This window comes from Pogona vitticeps, chromosome 2, assembly GCF_051106095.1.
Source record: "Pogona vitticeps strain Pit_001003342236 chromosome 2, PviZW2.1, whole genome shotgun sequence".
NCBI lineage: Eukaryota > Metazoa > Chordata > Lepidosauria > Squamata > Agamidae > Pogona > Pogona vitticeps.
In genome coordinates this window covers 219259728-219275091 of record NC_135784.1, presented here as the reverse complement: position 1 = coordinate 219275091, position 15364 = coordinate 219259728, and the positions used below count along the sequence as shown (strand labels likewise).

The 15364-nt window shown below is 43.9% G+C and overlaps 1 protein-coding gene across 3 annotated transcripts in view; it reads right to left on the bottom strand.

Moving 5' to 3' along the window:
• MLLT3 (MLLT3 super elongation complex subunit) overlaps positions 1-10573 on the bottom strand; it is a 299778-nt gene extending 289205 nt beyond the window's left edge. Inside the window, exons 1-2 of one of the 3 annotated variants that reach the window (XM_020790344.3) lie at positions 10307-10573; positions 8765-8945 (exon numbers count right to left, since the gene is read on the bottom strand). In XM_020790344.3, coding sequence (XP_020646003.2) covers positions 8765-8945; positions 10307-10318 — 193 coding nt within the window. In that variant the 5' untranslated portion in view covers positions 10319-10573. Of the gene's footprint in view, positions 1-8745; positions 8946-10306 lie in introns of all 3 variants that reach the window. The other 2 variants (XM_072992060.2, XM_078384923.1) reach the window with 2 other exon arrangements.
• Between the last annotated feature and the right edge of the window lie 4791 nt (positions 10574-15364).

The following is a 15364-nucleotide window of genomic DNA, read 5'->3' as shown; positions in this document are numbered from 1 at the left end:
TTTTTTATATTTCTTTTTGCGTCTTAAAATTCACTTGTAATCAAATCATTAAATGTTACTTTTTTCAGGCATTTCATTTTCTTGCAATTGAATTTTATTTTCAGGGGTCATTGGATTTAAGTGTCTTTCCTGAATAAATAAATAAATAAATAAATAAATAAATAAATAAATAAATAAATAAATAAATAAATAAATAAATAAATGTCGCCATGGGGATGGGGGCAATGATAACTTCCTCAATGGCTCAAGGGAGTGTTTCTTTCAAAAAGGTTAAGAACCACAGGTCTAAACAAATTCCAGACATCATAGTAAGGTATCGTCATTTATTGCAGTGGTCCCCAACCTTTTTGTCACTGCGGACCAGTTGGGGGAGAATGGGGTCCGTGTGCATGGAAGGCGGGGCGCTCGTGCACATGCATGAAGAGGTGGGACGCTCACACGCATGCGTGAAGAGGTGGGGGAAATTTGCATGGACGCACTCGCACACATGCGCAAAGGAATGGGGCATTTGGGGGTGCTCACATGGGTGCATGCACAAGGGGCGGGGGCGCTCACAGAGGTGTGCGCACACTTGCACTCATGCACAAAGGGGCTGTGCAAGCGGGGAGTGCTGTGGGATTTGTGGGAGATCTGTCTCCACTGCCCGGGCCGGCCCAGGCCACGGACTAGCACCAGGCCAGAGACCGGGGATTGGGGACCCTGATTTATTGTACCAACTTAAAGGGTCAGAAGACACTAGGAAAACTTTCAGGTTCTCCAGCAACGTTGATCAGGGAAGACTTTCAACAAAGCAAAGAGAGAGGGAAATGGCTGCAATTTAAATTGTGAAGTCCACATTTGGTTCTAGCCTGGAGACTAGACAGAGGTTGTAGATATTCAAATTAGACTCTACCAGATATAGAGATGGTTTCAGTTAGTATACGGCAGGGATCCCCAAACCCGGACTGCAGCCCGGTGCTGTTCCATGGCCTGGGTCAGAATGGGCCCCAGAGACAGATCTCCCAAGCTGTCCCACATGCACTCCCCCCTGCACAGCCCCTTTGTGCATGCATGCAAGTGTGCACACACGTGCAAGCACCCCTGCCTCCAATCTAGTGATGTTGCACAATCTCAGACTCTTCTTCAGTTCCAAAGTTCTATTTTCTGTTTCTAGTTTCCTCTACCAGCACTGTAATTAGATAGTTTATGATTAGGCTATCGCGCGGGAGCGAGTCTTTGCCTTTGATTAATACAGTTTATTCACCAAAAAAATTTCTCCCCTCCTCCCTCTTTCTCCTTCTCTTTCTTCTTTTCCCAATCAGGACTGAGGGATGGGGGCGGAGGCTCACTTCTACTGCAACTCAAAGAGTTACGGGATCTAATCCAGCGGTCATCAACCCCCTGTCCCTGGCTCGGTACTGGTCCCTGGCCTGACCTGGACCGGGCCGCAAGGACAGACCTCCACCCCCTTGCATGCACTCCCCTCCCCACAGCTGCTTTTTGCACATACACACACGTGCCAGCGCCGATGTGAGTGCTCCTTCACCCTTTCAGGCATGCACCCGCACATGCAAAGCAGCTGTGGGGAGGGGAGTGAGTGCGGGGAGGCAGGAGATCTGTTTTTGTGGCGTGGCGGTGGCGGCGGCAATGGGGGTGGCCCAGAGCCAGGAGGCTGAGCATAGCCGGGTGCTCTGGCTGCTCGCCTCCTGGCGGGCTCCAATGAGGCCGTGGTGGGCGTTCCTTGCCACCCTCAATAGCCCTCCTTCCCTCCTCAATCCACCAGCCTTCCGGGGGGGGGGCTTCCTGAAGGACGCACCAGGATCCAGGTGCAAGGTGAGGCAGTGCCAGGCTCTGTCAATGCAAAGTCGGGAGGGTGGGGAACAGGCGCCACTTAACAGGAGGGAGGGAAGAGTCGTCGTCAGCACCAGCGGCGGGCAAAATAGGGTGAGTGGAGGTGAAGGGGCTCTCTAGGAATCCGCTCCCCACCACCCTCGCAACGGCAGTGCTGGACATGAATGGAGAGCGTGTGTGTGTCTCTCTCTCAGCAGGGGCGACTGGGAGGGAGATGAGCAGGCTGCAAGACAGTACATGTAGTCCTCCCACTGTAATCTTCACAATAAGAACAGATGTGACATGGAATGTTTAAATCTGTGTCTTTTCCTTCCCCTCAAAAAGCAGCTGAAAAAAGGATTTAAAGCACAGAAAGCGGGCTTCCAACTTTTACATCCATGCCATAGTTGTGCTCAATATTAAACAAAGTAGGTTCAGAACAATACTACTGAATACATAGAAATGCCTTATACACTACTTACGCTGCCCAAAAAGGCTTTAAGGAAGGTTTTTTAAATGAAAAACAGATATATTGCTACATATGTAACTTGTTACAGTTCTGAAAGGACCACTGGCCATAATATAGCCAGTTTAATCAAATAGCTGTCTCTAAATAATCTTTCAGCTAATTCTTCAGTAGTGAAGGTCACAAAGGAAGTTTGGTGGCTATCTTACATTAATAAAGCATGCTTCCTCCAATAGTACAGCCAACAATGTCTGCAGTAAGCTTAGATTTCATTAAAACCTAATGCATATTTTAGAAACAAATCACATTAAAATGGGAAAAGTATAACTTTTTCTGACTAATTAGGAAGTACCATGAATTCTACTTTCATGATTAAGATACTATCTGTTAAGGCAAACAATGGATATAACCGTGGCAGCAGTTAGTCTTTAAGGTGCCACAATGTTTTTCTCTTATTTTTGTTATTTGTCTAAGGTGCTTGATTGCAGGGGTTACTATCACATCCCTTCATGCATTAAACACAAAATCATCCTATGACTGCACTGTTCATCAGCGAACCCTGCTTAATACATGTGCATGCACAAATGTATGTACACAAGAGAAATAAATGTAATTATATTTTTATTTGTCAGAATTATATGGATTATATAGTTATATAAAATAACATGGAACATGCATTGCCATTTATTTAATAGCAAGACAGCAGGACATCCGCATTAGACAGTCCACAAGTATAATGAAAGGGTAAAAAATACTTTGTAGGAAATCAAACATTTGTAAACCTCACAGAACTAAGTGCACCCAATTCTATTACAGCATAAGGGCAAAAGTATAAATTAGAACTAATTAAAGAGGCAGTGCTTGTATTGATTGTATTCTCAAAGGCTTTCATGGTCAGGATCTGATGCTTGTTGTACGTTTTTCAGGCTGTTCGGCCATGTTCTGAAGGTTTTTCTTTCTAACGTTTCGCCAGTCTCTGTGGCTGGCATCTTCAGAGGACTGGAGTTAGAACTCTGTCTGTGTTCTGGTGTAGTGTGCTGGATACTTGAGTGTTTGTAGCTGTGGGATCAGTTTTTCATCCTTTTCAGGAGACTGGGTGATTATGGTGATCAGGGTGTTTTTTGTTATGGGTCTATTATTGTGATAAAGGGGGGAGATTATCTGTCACTGTGATTGATGGGTGTCACTAGCTGGTCTTTTGTGTGCAGTGATCACCGGTTCTTGTGGCTGGGTAGAGTTCACTGACCTTCTGCAGGCTGTATTTTTCAGTTCTGGGAGCCAGGCTTTGTTGAGTTTTAGACTCTTTTTTGTTGAAGCTCTGCTGGTGTTTGTGGATTTCCACAAGGACCGGTTATCACTGTACATAAAAGACTAGCTAAAGACACCCATCAATCACAGTGACAGATCACTGTCTTCTTTTCTCAAGGCTAAACACGCCCAGTTCTTTCAGTCAAAAGCAAGGTATGAGTGCAACAGCATGTCCCCACTTGTACTCCCCAGGAATTGTTACTCAGAAGCATATGGCCTTCCATATTGGAGATGAAATATGACAAGTAGCCATTGATAGCCTTACCACCTACAGTCACGGCCAAAAATATTGGCATCCTTGCAGAAAATGCAGTCCTTCTCTCAGAAAATTGTTGCACTTGCAAATGTTTTGGTACTCATATGTTCATTTCTTTGGATTGCGTTGGAACAACACCAAAAAACAGACAGGAAAAGTAAAATCCGATACAATCTCACATAGAAACTCAAAAATGCACTGGCCAAAACTATTGGCACTCTTAACTTAATATTTGTTAGCACTCCCTTTGGAAAATAACTGAAATCAATTGCTTCCTGTAACCATGAATCAGTTTCTTACACCTCTCTACTGGAATTCTGGATCACTCTTCTTTTGCAAACTGCTCCAGGGCCTTCAGATTTGAAAGATGCCTTCTCCCAACTGCTGTTTGGAGATCTCTCCACAGGTGTTCTATGTGGGATTCAGATCTGAACTCATTTCTGGCCATTTCAGAACTCTCCAGCGCTTGGTTTGTAACTATTTCTGAGTGCTTTCTGAAGTGTGCTTCGGGTCATTGTCCTGTTGGAAGACTCATGACCTTTGGTAGAGATGCACTACGTTGCACCCCAAAATTCTTTGGTAATAATCAGATTTCATGATACCATTCACACAGTCAAGGCATCCAGTGCCAGAAGCAGCAAAGCAACCCCAAAACATCTTTGAAGCTCAACCATGTCGAACTGTAGGAAGTGTGTTATTTTCTTTGAATGCCTCGTTTCTTTTTCTGGAAACAGTGCCATGATGTCCTTAACCAAAAAGCTCAACTTTTGTCTCATCTGTCCACAGTACGTTCTCCCAGAAGGATTGCGGCTTTGTCACATAGGTTTTGGCATACTCCAGTCTTGCTTTTTTATGCCTTTGTGTCAGCAGTGGTGTCCTCCTGGGTCTCCTACCATAGCAGCCCTTTTCAGTCAGATGGTGACGCACAGTGCGAGCTGTCACTGTTGTACCCTGTGTCTGTAGATCAGCTTGAATTTGTTGGGAAGTTAATCTGGGTTTTGTATCCACTATTCAAACAACCCTTCATTGTAATTTTTCAGTAATTTTGCTCTTCCGTCCACATCCAGGGAGGTTAGCTACAGTGCCATGGGCTATAAACCTCTTGTTGATATTGTGCACAGTGGAAACAGGAACGTTAAGATCTCTGTAGATGGACTTGTAGCCTTGAGATTGCTGATGTTTTTCCACAATTTTTTCTCTCCAATCCACAGACAACTCTTTATACTTCATTCTTTTCTCCATGCTCAGTGTCACACACAACACAAAGGTTGAGTCAACTTTTCTCCATCTTGTTGCAAGTGTAATTACTGTGTTGCCCACATCTCTTACTTGCAACAGGTGTGTCTAAATACAAATTAAAGGAGCATCACATGCTTGAAAAGCAATTATTTCTTACAATTTAGACAGGGTGCCAATACTTTTGGCCATTGCATTTTTGGGTTTCTGTGTGGGATTGTATTAGATCTGACTTTTCTTCTCTGTTTTTTTGTGTTGTTCCAACGCAAACCAAAGAAATGAACATGTGAGTACCAAAACATTTGCAACTGTAACAATTTTGAGAGAGAAGGGTTTCATTTCCTAACAGAACTGCAAGGGTGCTAATATTTTTGCCCATGACTGTATAAAGTGGTGCCTTGCCTTACGATTGCCCCGCATTACGACAAATCCATTTTACGATGATCTTTTTGTGATCGCAATTGCGATCGCAAAACGATGGTCTAAATGGGGGAATTTCGCTTTGCGATGATCGGTTCCCTGCTTCGGGAACCGATTCTTCGTAAAACAATGTTTTTTAAACAGCTGATCGGCGGTTTCGAAATGGCCGCTGGGTAAATCAAATGGCTCCCCACTGTGTTTAGGGACAGATTCCTCGCTATACAGGCAGCGAAAATGGCCGCCGCATGGAGGATCTTCGCTGGATAATGAGTTTTAAGCCCACTGGAACACATTGAAAGGTTTTCAATGTGTTTCAATGGGCTTTTTATTTTTGCTTTACGATGTTTTCGCTTAACGGTGATTTTCCTGGAACGTATTATCGCCATTAAGCGAGGCACCACTGTACTAAAGTTCTTTCCACTGACATCCTTAGGGATTTATTTACAAAAATGTTAGACACATTGCTGGACCCATGTAATATGCTAAGAGTATCCATACTTCAGAAAGCAAAAATAGGATCCAGAATAACTCGCAGGTAGTAACTTGGCTCTGGTGGGTCTCCATACAAGTGTTCAAATCTGCCAGCCACAGAGGAATGAGCAAGATTGCTGTTACACAAATATACCCTGAGTAGGGCAGAACTTTTGGGATGGAAGAGAATTTGAAGGAACAGTAATATTTCACTTGGATTCAAGCTATATGTAAAATTTCATACTGTGTGAAAACCCCAAACATAAATACTCTCCACCAGTTGTTTCATACCAACCAGTAGACAGCATATTCAGCAATGCAAATTCCAAAACATGTATGCTGCAATCCAATAAACAATGCACTGTAAAATGAAATTGTGCATCTTTTGATATATTGTAAAACTCAAATATTCTATATGCAAAACTAGAGTTCCACTGGCATTTCAAAAAGATGTGGACTATTTTCACAAGCTAACTTCTACCAGTCACTAAGGATCAAGGTAAGATGCTTTCACCCACTAGCCCTTGAGACGCATTACACATCAGTATCAGACATTGATTTTTAGCAGAAAATAAATACTGAGCTTCTAAAATAAATAAGGCATCACTAAAACACAGTCACCCTCTGCCCTTTGACTCACCAAAGTCAGGCACGACCAGAAAAATTTGAAGCATGCCTCTTGATCTCTCATCAGTTTTGTTATGCCACAAAAGCTGGAGCCAACTGTACAGGTGACTAGCATACTTAGTACAGATTCAGTTTCCCCCACAAATCCTCAGTGAATAGAGAATGTTCTAATACACTCTGAGTCATTGGTGATTACAATAGGATGAGTTCTCCCCCAGGATACATGAGCCAGCATTTTCCATAACATTTTTTACATGGAAAAACACATCACACAAACAACAACCATAGCCAACCCAATCCCACACAAACACTTTAAAACAAAGGCTATAAAGAAAAGCAACAAACAAAACCCTTAACAGGACAGACTATATGTGAAACACACCACTTCCTTGCCAAACCAAGAATATAGTGAACGTACCTAGCAACCATCTCTAGGTTTGAGCTAGAGCGCTGGACAGCAAATCATTACGACTGAGAATCAAGTAAGCTTTCACAAGCCACAGCACATAAACAAGTTTTAGGATTTACAGAAACAATACTATTCACATGTACTCTGGAAGTTAAATCCACCCTTCCTGATTTCCAAGGGACATATTTCTGAGCAGACAAGGAGAGAATTGCAGTGTGAAGAAAGGAAAACTAAGCACTATGCTGTTACTGCTTTCCATATATCATTGAACTCCATGACAGAAAGAAAAACTTATGCAAGCTTATTGTATCCCTTTGCTTGCATTGACATGACATAGAAACTTCCCACTACAGAGGGAGAGATAAACGATGGGAAGTTATTTTTATTGGCAGATATTTTGTTCCAAAAAAGCTGGAAAAACAGTAACAGATTTGAAAAAATGCTATGGGAAAGTTCACTGAAAATGCAACACAAAACCAATAAATATATGATGATTAAAATAAACCTTGTACTGTAAAGAGAAAAGTATTTAATACTATGTAGGAAAAGAAGCTACTGAAGTAACTGTTTAAAAGTTTTAAAAATTAATTAAAAGTTTTCAAAGATGACCTCAAGGCATGAGCAATACTCACTTTACCTTTTAAAATCATATTTTACAAAGAGAGAAAACTAAAGAGATCTTCCCGCTTTCTATTTATTTATGCCTCTATATTTGAATAATTCTGGAAATCTGTAAGAACGGGTTTATTAGGACGCCATTCTAGGAGGCTGCAAAAGTTCTACATGACAACAAACATTACAGATTGGACACAGCATACTACTAACCACCGTACCTATTTAGATAAACAAACCTGTTCACGAAGCACATTTCTGTATTTGTACTGTTACCTCCAACCAAAACAGTCAAAACAACAGCTTGTAAGCCAAAGGAACAAAAGCCAACAACAAAGGTTCCCTAAGCCATTGCACAATAGGAGGAAACATTACTCTCACCCTTTTGTATTTTACTGCCACTTACGCATAATTGTATGATGATCACCAAATAACTGAAGAACATAATCCAGAAGACAAAGATAGCAACAGAAAACTAAACAAATATCCATTTTCTTGCAGCCAGCAGTTCTTGATTATACTTTTCACTAGTCCAGTACATTAACAGTCGAAGAGCAAAATTAAGAAAACACAAAAGGATATAAAGAAAGAACAGGCAGCACCAACAAAGAATGTAGCCTGTCTCCTTCCCTCCAAAGAAAAAATTCCACAAATATCGCTCAGAGAAATAATAAAACAGCAACACTGCAGCCTTTCATCAAGAAAGAGTAGCTACAGGTAACAGGATTTAAAAATTATTGTCGCTGCAGCCACCAAGAAGAGACATTTTCAAGGGGCAGGGGAAAATAACTGACAGAAAATGCCCAGGTGTCCCCTCTTTTGGACACAGAAGCTCTAGTCTGCTTTTTTCCACCTCACCTGAAATTGTAGCCAAGCAACTGACTGCTACCTTCAACATCCAAAGAACTATGAAAGCTGTCACCACCCTCTCCTTTGGTACACCTGAGGGTCATTCTCCAACAGACAATCAGCTTCTCAGAAAAGCTCCAGTCCAGGCTGTAATCCTTTGCAAGGAGCAGCCACTGCCCCTGCCCTTGTTCAGAAGAGGAGAGCAATGCCAGGAGTTTGGAAGGTGACTGTTTCTTTTTGCCCCCTGAAACAAACACATTAAGTGGAGATTTCTCAAGATACCTTTGTGTTGAAGCCCTACCTCTTTTTGGCCTAGGGAAGCTTTCATGCAAGTGAAAGACGACTTTCTCCACAAAGTGCTGAATGTTACTATGCTCCGGTCCCCTTACGAACACCATCCAATCGTGAGTAAAACCCTCCACTGTGGGTTTCTTCCTCACTTGGGCTCGATGCCCAAGCTCCAGTTTCACCTGAACAGCACACTACAGAAACAGAGAAAGAGAGAGAGATAACAGTGATGAAGGGGAAAAGGCAAGGGCCCCTACCTCTTCAGATTTAAAGTTCCCTGGAAAAAAGTGGGAGAGAAAAATATGAACACACAAAGAAAACTGCTGTCCACCAAAGATGGGTGGGAAAATGTTCCTTAAACATGTATTCCCACTGCTGCAGCAGCTGGGATTGTAACGGAATGTAGGCTAGCATATGATCAAGACAAGGACCAGTACAGAATTGTGTATGGGTGTGGGGGAGTGAGTAAGTGAGTGAGTGAGAGACAGAGAGAGCGAGAGAGAGATGTGCACAGGATAGTAACATAAAGGAAAAACCAGAATCTCTCCCCCTTAGTAAGTATTCTGTTTGGGGCTCGCTCCTTCCATTTATAGTGGGTCTGGCATTCCCCTATTTGGACTCAGCATGCAGCTTCTGCTGCAGGTAGGCAGAGCTCAACTCCACAATACACGTAAAAGAGAATCAGAATCGTCAGAAAAAGAATCTCTTTTATGGGAGACAAGAGTGATTTAAAGCAAGTGTTGCTGTTTTGTTGTTGTTGTTGTTGTTGTTCTTCTCCTCGTCCCCTCTCTAAAGGAAGAGAAGGTTTATATCTCTTTCTGGCTGTAGCTCACAGATGCCTAGCTGCTTGCAGAAGTCGGAAAATGGGGAGGAAGCGCGTCTGAACAGGATGGGGAAGGAAGGGGTGCCGCCGGCTGTCAGCGAGCCACGCCGGGGCGAACGCACCATCCTGAGAGGCGCCTTCCAGAGCGGCGATCCAGTCAGTCCCCCTGCACTGGACTCACGGCTCCCCCCTTGGCGCGCGGCGGCGGCGGCGGTTGAGACAGCAGGCCGCCGGTGCTGCGGCCGTCGAAATATGGCTGGATTATCCACTTCCACCCTCCACTCTGTCTGTGTGTGTGTGAGAGAGAGAGAGACAGACAGAGAGAGAGAGAGAGAGATGGCTGGATTATTACCCGCCTCCTCTCTATCTCTGTGTGTGTGTGTGTGTGTGTGTGTGTGCGTGCGTGCGTGCGTGAGACAGCCACAGCGTGCGCGTGTGCAAGCACACGCCATGCAATTGCATACAGAGAGGAGGGAAGAGTGAACGGGCTGGGGTGGGGAGAAAAGCGAGAGGAAGCCACACACATGAGAGAAGGCGAAGGGGGGGGGAAGCCCACCACCACCCTCTCCCTCCCTCTCTCTAAATGGCAGCACTAAATGGTGTCTGGGCAGCGCTTAGAGAAGGGAGGAGGAAAAACGCGAGAGAAGGGAGAAGGAAGGAAAGGGAGCTGTGCGCCTATGGAAGGGCGGGTGGAGGGGGGGCTGGGGTAGAAGGAAGGTGGCTTCTACTCACCGAACTGGCCATGCCTGGGGGCCTTGGGGTGTCTTCAGCGTTCCCCGCCCCCACTCTTCAGCGCCAGTTCATGAGGAAACAGAGAATGCGCACAGGCGCGGAGAGCCCATGGCGGACATGCTCCTCCGCTCCCTTGCTCTTATGTTTTATTTCCCCTTGCCGCCGCGTCTATTGCCGCGGCCACCGTCGCCACCTCCTTCCTTGTCTGTCTGCTTCGCTCGCTCGCTCGCTCCCTTATTAAACTGAGCCCCCAGCTCTGGCGGCTGCGAGCGAGCAAGAGCATGCGCCCTTGTGCACACACAGGGCCCCCCCCTCCCTCGCCCGCCTGACTCTCTCACGGATACAGCGCCGGTCTGGGCCACACAAGAAAGAAAGAAAGAAAGAAAGAAAGAAAGAAAGAACGACGGGGGAGCTGACCCAATCAGAACCAGCGCGATTAGCAACAATAATCACGATAATAATAAATGCCCTCTTTTAAAAATAAAGATCCACAAAAAGAAGGTGGGGAACACATTACTGCCCCGTTTTTGCTGAGTGCAATGCTTTAAAGTAACAGGTTTATTGAAGGGAGGTGGGGGGTGCCGAGCAAGTGGGAGGGAGGACTTGCCCAGCCGCCCCGCAGAAAAGTACTGTACTGACAATAAAAACCTGATTAAAACCGCTGGAATTTAACCAATGTCGAGAACCTTTTTAGCCCCCAGCTAGAGTGTGCGGATCGGGAAGTACTCGTCTGAAGAGACGAGGCGGCTGGAATTTCCCTTGGCTTGGAATTTCGTGTCTTGTGTGCGCGTGACAAAATATTTTTTAATCAGAAAGGATCAAGTTTTGAAAAAACTGCACTACTGAATAGATGCTTTATTAGTTCAGTCACTGCAAATTCATGTTTTGGGGACAGTAAGAATTGACAAATGTACCATTAAAGGGTTACTCATTTTTCCAAAACCTAGCTTCTGCAGAAAATAAAGTGCCCTGCGTAGTACAACGCACAGGGTGGAGAAAAGAAACAATCTCTGTTTTAAGTAACAATTTAATGAAGTTCAGTGGCCACAGGTATTCTTTCTTTAGATGTCAAGATCTTCTGCATTTATAAATGAATGTTGAACAAATTCCAGCATACACTTCAGTTTTGTACTTACTGGAGAACCAGTGTGCTGTAGTGGTTAAGACCAGTAGTAAGACTAGAACTGGAGAGACTCAGGTTCAAATCCCCTTTTTAATCATTAAGTTCACTGGGTGACTTTGAGCTGGTGTCTGCCTCTCAGCCTAAGTTACTTCTCAAGTGTTTATGAGAAGACACTGGAAAATGGCATTAAGAAGGGGGAAAGTGGTACAATAGAATTAAAGCAGGGGCCATTCCCACTCGGGAAGTTGAGAGCAATGCCATTCGGAGTATAGACTCCATTATGAATCTGGACTCTCAGCAGGGCCACCCAAGGCATACTAGTCACACCTGAAACATCAGACTAAAACGCATCCACTATCTTCAGTTGCATCAGCAGAACAGGAGTTTCAATGGTCATGGTAACAGAGAAATTCCTAGACAGCAGCTATGGAGCAAAAGCAATAGCTGAAGGTGAAACTGGAAGAGGATTTTTCAAATACAAGGCAGTGACACTTAAGCTAATGTTTGTTGCTACTACACAGAAAGAGGCAATAGTAAATCACTGCTGAATTTTTCTTCTCTTAAAAACCCTACAATGAGATTGTTCGAAATTAAACAAGAGTTAGTGCTGCAAGATGAGACTCCCTGCATAGAATACACTCATTTACAGCAGTGTCTCTTTTTTAAAATTAGATTATTGTTTACAAGTTTACAGTACAAAACCAAAACACATATACTACCAACATATATATATAACTTACTTAATACATAAACACAAAATACTGGTGCACCCCTCACCCTAAGGACCATTATATTTACATACATTTGCGTGTACTTGTAATCTTCCTTATTTATCCACCCCCAAAATCCTTCCAGAAATACATATTTTCATTACCCATGTTTTCCTTTACCTTTTACACAATACAGCTTTTATAAATTCTTCCCATATTTCATTGAATCTGTTAATTTTTCTCTCTCTTTCTTTTAAAACTTAATTTCTGAAGTTAGTTGATCATTAGCTGCTATATTCCATGGGTCCGATCTGTGGCCTTCGCCGGACCAGGGGGTGGAGACAGATCTCCTGCTCCACCGCATGCGCTCACCCCGAACAGCCCCTTCACACATGCACACAAGTATGCGCACCCCGTGTGTGTCCCCCACCCCTTCATGCATGCACGCGAGTGTGTGCGCACACCATGCAAGCGCCCCGACCCCACGGCCAAGCAGGTGCCACTCTGACCCCATCCCTCCCAACCAGAGGGACCACTGCTGTATTCCATACTTCATTATACCACATTTGCAACTTGAAATTTCTGATACTGCTTCCTGTTTTTCCCTATAAGCAGTCAAGCTGCAGTTATCAGGTTCAGTACAATTTCTTTTCTTTTCTTTGTATTATTTTCTATTGTCAAGAAAAATGCTGTTTTTGCAACCATTTCAGTGTTGACTCCTAATAATTCTCTAATTTATTCAAATACTTTTACCCTTACTTTTTGTATAGCGTCACAATTCCAGCACAAGCATCTTTGTTTCATCTCCAGCATATGTTAGAATTTGAGAATCTGTAATTGTGAGTGGTCCTCATCCATGATGAGGCACCAGGTGCTAGTGATCAGTTAAGCTTTATTGGACTCAGCATACAAAGAAAAGAAAAACAGTCTCTCTGTATTCCTTTGCAGGATGGGGCCTCTAGCCCCAAGCAGCAGAGATGGAATTGGTAGCTTTCTATCCTTACAGTCCTTTCAGGGCTGAGAGAATATTCTGTCCCAGCCCCCAGCTCCAAAGGAATTACTTCACTCCCATGGCAGCTCGTCTTGACTGAAAGGTCCAGGTTGTTAAACAGTCTTTGCCAGCCGAGTTCTCCAGCATGGCATCCAGCAAGCAGAGGAGGCTGTGCAGCACTGGATGACCTGCGGAGCTTCTATCTTTCAGCTTTCAACTTGCCTTCAGATAAGCCATCCATCCTCCGGAGATGCAGGCCTCTTAGAAGCTCCTTTCAGCATCTCCCCTGGCAGACTATTTTCTCTATTCTCCAAAGGTGATGAAAACTTCCAGGCATCCTTCCAAATGTCCAGTACTTCCTCCCCCTCTCCTTGCTCACTCACCTCTATATCTACCTCAGCTACAGCTACCGATGTTTCTCTGGGGGTGGGTTTAGGGCCTCCACCCTCATCTGCCTCAGGTGTTTCCTTCAAGGCCAACAACAACCCTTCTGCTATTGCTGAGAGGGCCTGCCTATGCTGGCACTTAGCTCCTTCCCCCCAGCTGGCTGTAGCTGGCTCACAATAATATTGAAGGGGTCAAATTAATACATATAAAATATATATCTCAGCCTAACCATAGCCATCTTGCTTTCTGTAACTTGCTTTGCTATATGAATGTGTAAACCAGTTATACTGGAGGAGGGGATGTCCGTTTGAGTTTCTTTCACTTTACAATTAAAGTATTTCTAAATTGGAAAGTTGCCCTTGGAGAAGTCCGAGTGTTTGACACAGTGGTGACACAGAGGAATAAATTATTGCCCACAGCGGAGCACCTGCAGGAACTTCTACCAATTACAGAATCTCATTCCTCCTCCTCCTCCCAACCCCCTTAGCCCCTCTTTCATGTTTTGCCTTATAAAAATGTATACTTTTTGTATAGAAAACATATACTTTTGTATCTGTATCCCTTCTTCTCGACATGTTTTCTGTGAGTGAAGTTTGTATCTATTTGCTTGCTTTCAGCTGAAAACCAACAAATATCTATTGCATCCCTCTGTCTCTGGCTGATTTATTAAGGCATTAGAGACAGGCAAAAAGCAATAAATTAGTTCTGGATCCCTTCATTTTGGCAAACACAAAGGGACTTTGAAGTATAAAATGCCACCAAAAATACCTCCCTAAAAACTGGCAGAAGGAAGCCTTTAAAGACTGGCTCCTGGAAAAACCCAGGATGACCCTGATCCATCCCAGTGTGCCCTGACCATATTTGTTGGGGGGATATGGTTTGGGCTCTCTGGGGCTGACCAGTGAAGCCATGATTGAACGCCTCATAAGAGAGCCATTAGGGAAAATTAAGGGGAAACATGAAGAAGACTTCGTTCTCGTCGTTTAGTCGTGTCCGACTCTTCGTGACCCCATGAACCAGAGCACGCCAGGCCCTCCTGTCTTCCACTGCCTCCCGTAGTTGTGTCAATTTCACGTTGGTTGCTTCACAGACACTGTCCAACAATCTCATCTTCTGTCGTCCCCTTCTCCTCTTGCCGTCACACTTTCCCAACATCAAGGACTTTTCCAAGGAGTCTTCTCTTCTCATGAGATGGCCAAAGTACTGGAGCCTCAGCTTCAGGATCTGTCCTTCCAGTGAGCACTCAGGGTTGATTTCCTTCAAAATGGATAGGTTTGTCCTCCTTGCAGTCCAGGGGACTCTCAAAAGCCTCCTCCAGCACCACAATTCAAAGGCATCAATTCTTCGGTGGTCTGCTTTCTCTATGGTCCAGCTCTCACTTCCATACATCACGACAGGAAAAACCATAGCTTTGACTATTGAGACTTTTGTTGGCAAGGTGATGTTTCTGCTTTTTAAGATGCTGTCAAGGTTTGTCATCGCTTTCCTCCCCAGAAGCAGGCGTCTTTTAATTTCGTGGCTGCTGTCTCCATCTGCAGTGATCATGGAGCCCAAGAAAGTAAAATCTGTCACTGACTCCATATCTTCCCCTTCAATTTCCCAGGAGGTCACATACCTCCCCCCTTGGAAAAGTTTATATCATGAGGGTAAACTCTACAGTGATTCACCCTCATGTACAACGCATGGGAGATTTTTTTTTTCCAATATACAACCCTTCTTTAAACATTGAACAGTTTATCCAATTCATACTTATACATTTTCTCTATTACCTCTTTTAACTTTTTAATATTTTTCTTTAAGTTTTCATTACATGTATCACCGTTTTTATGACTTACAGTATCTCATTA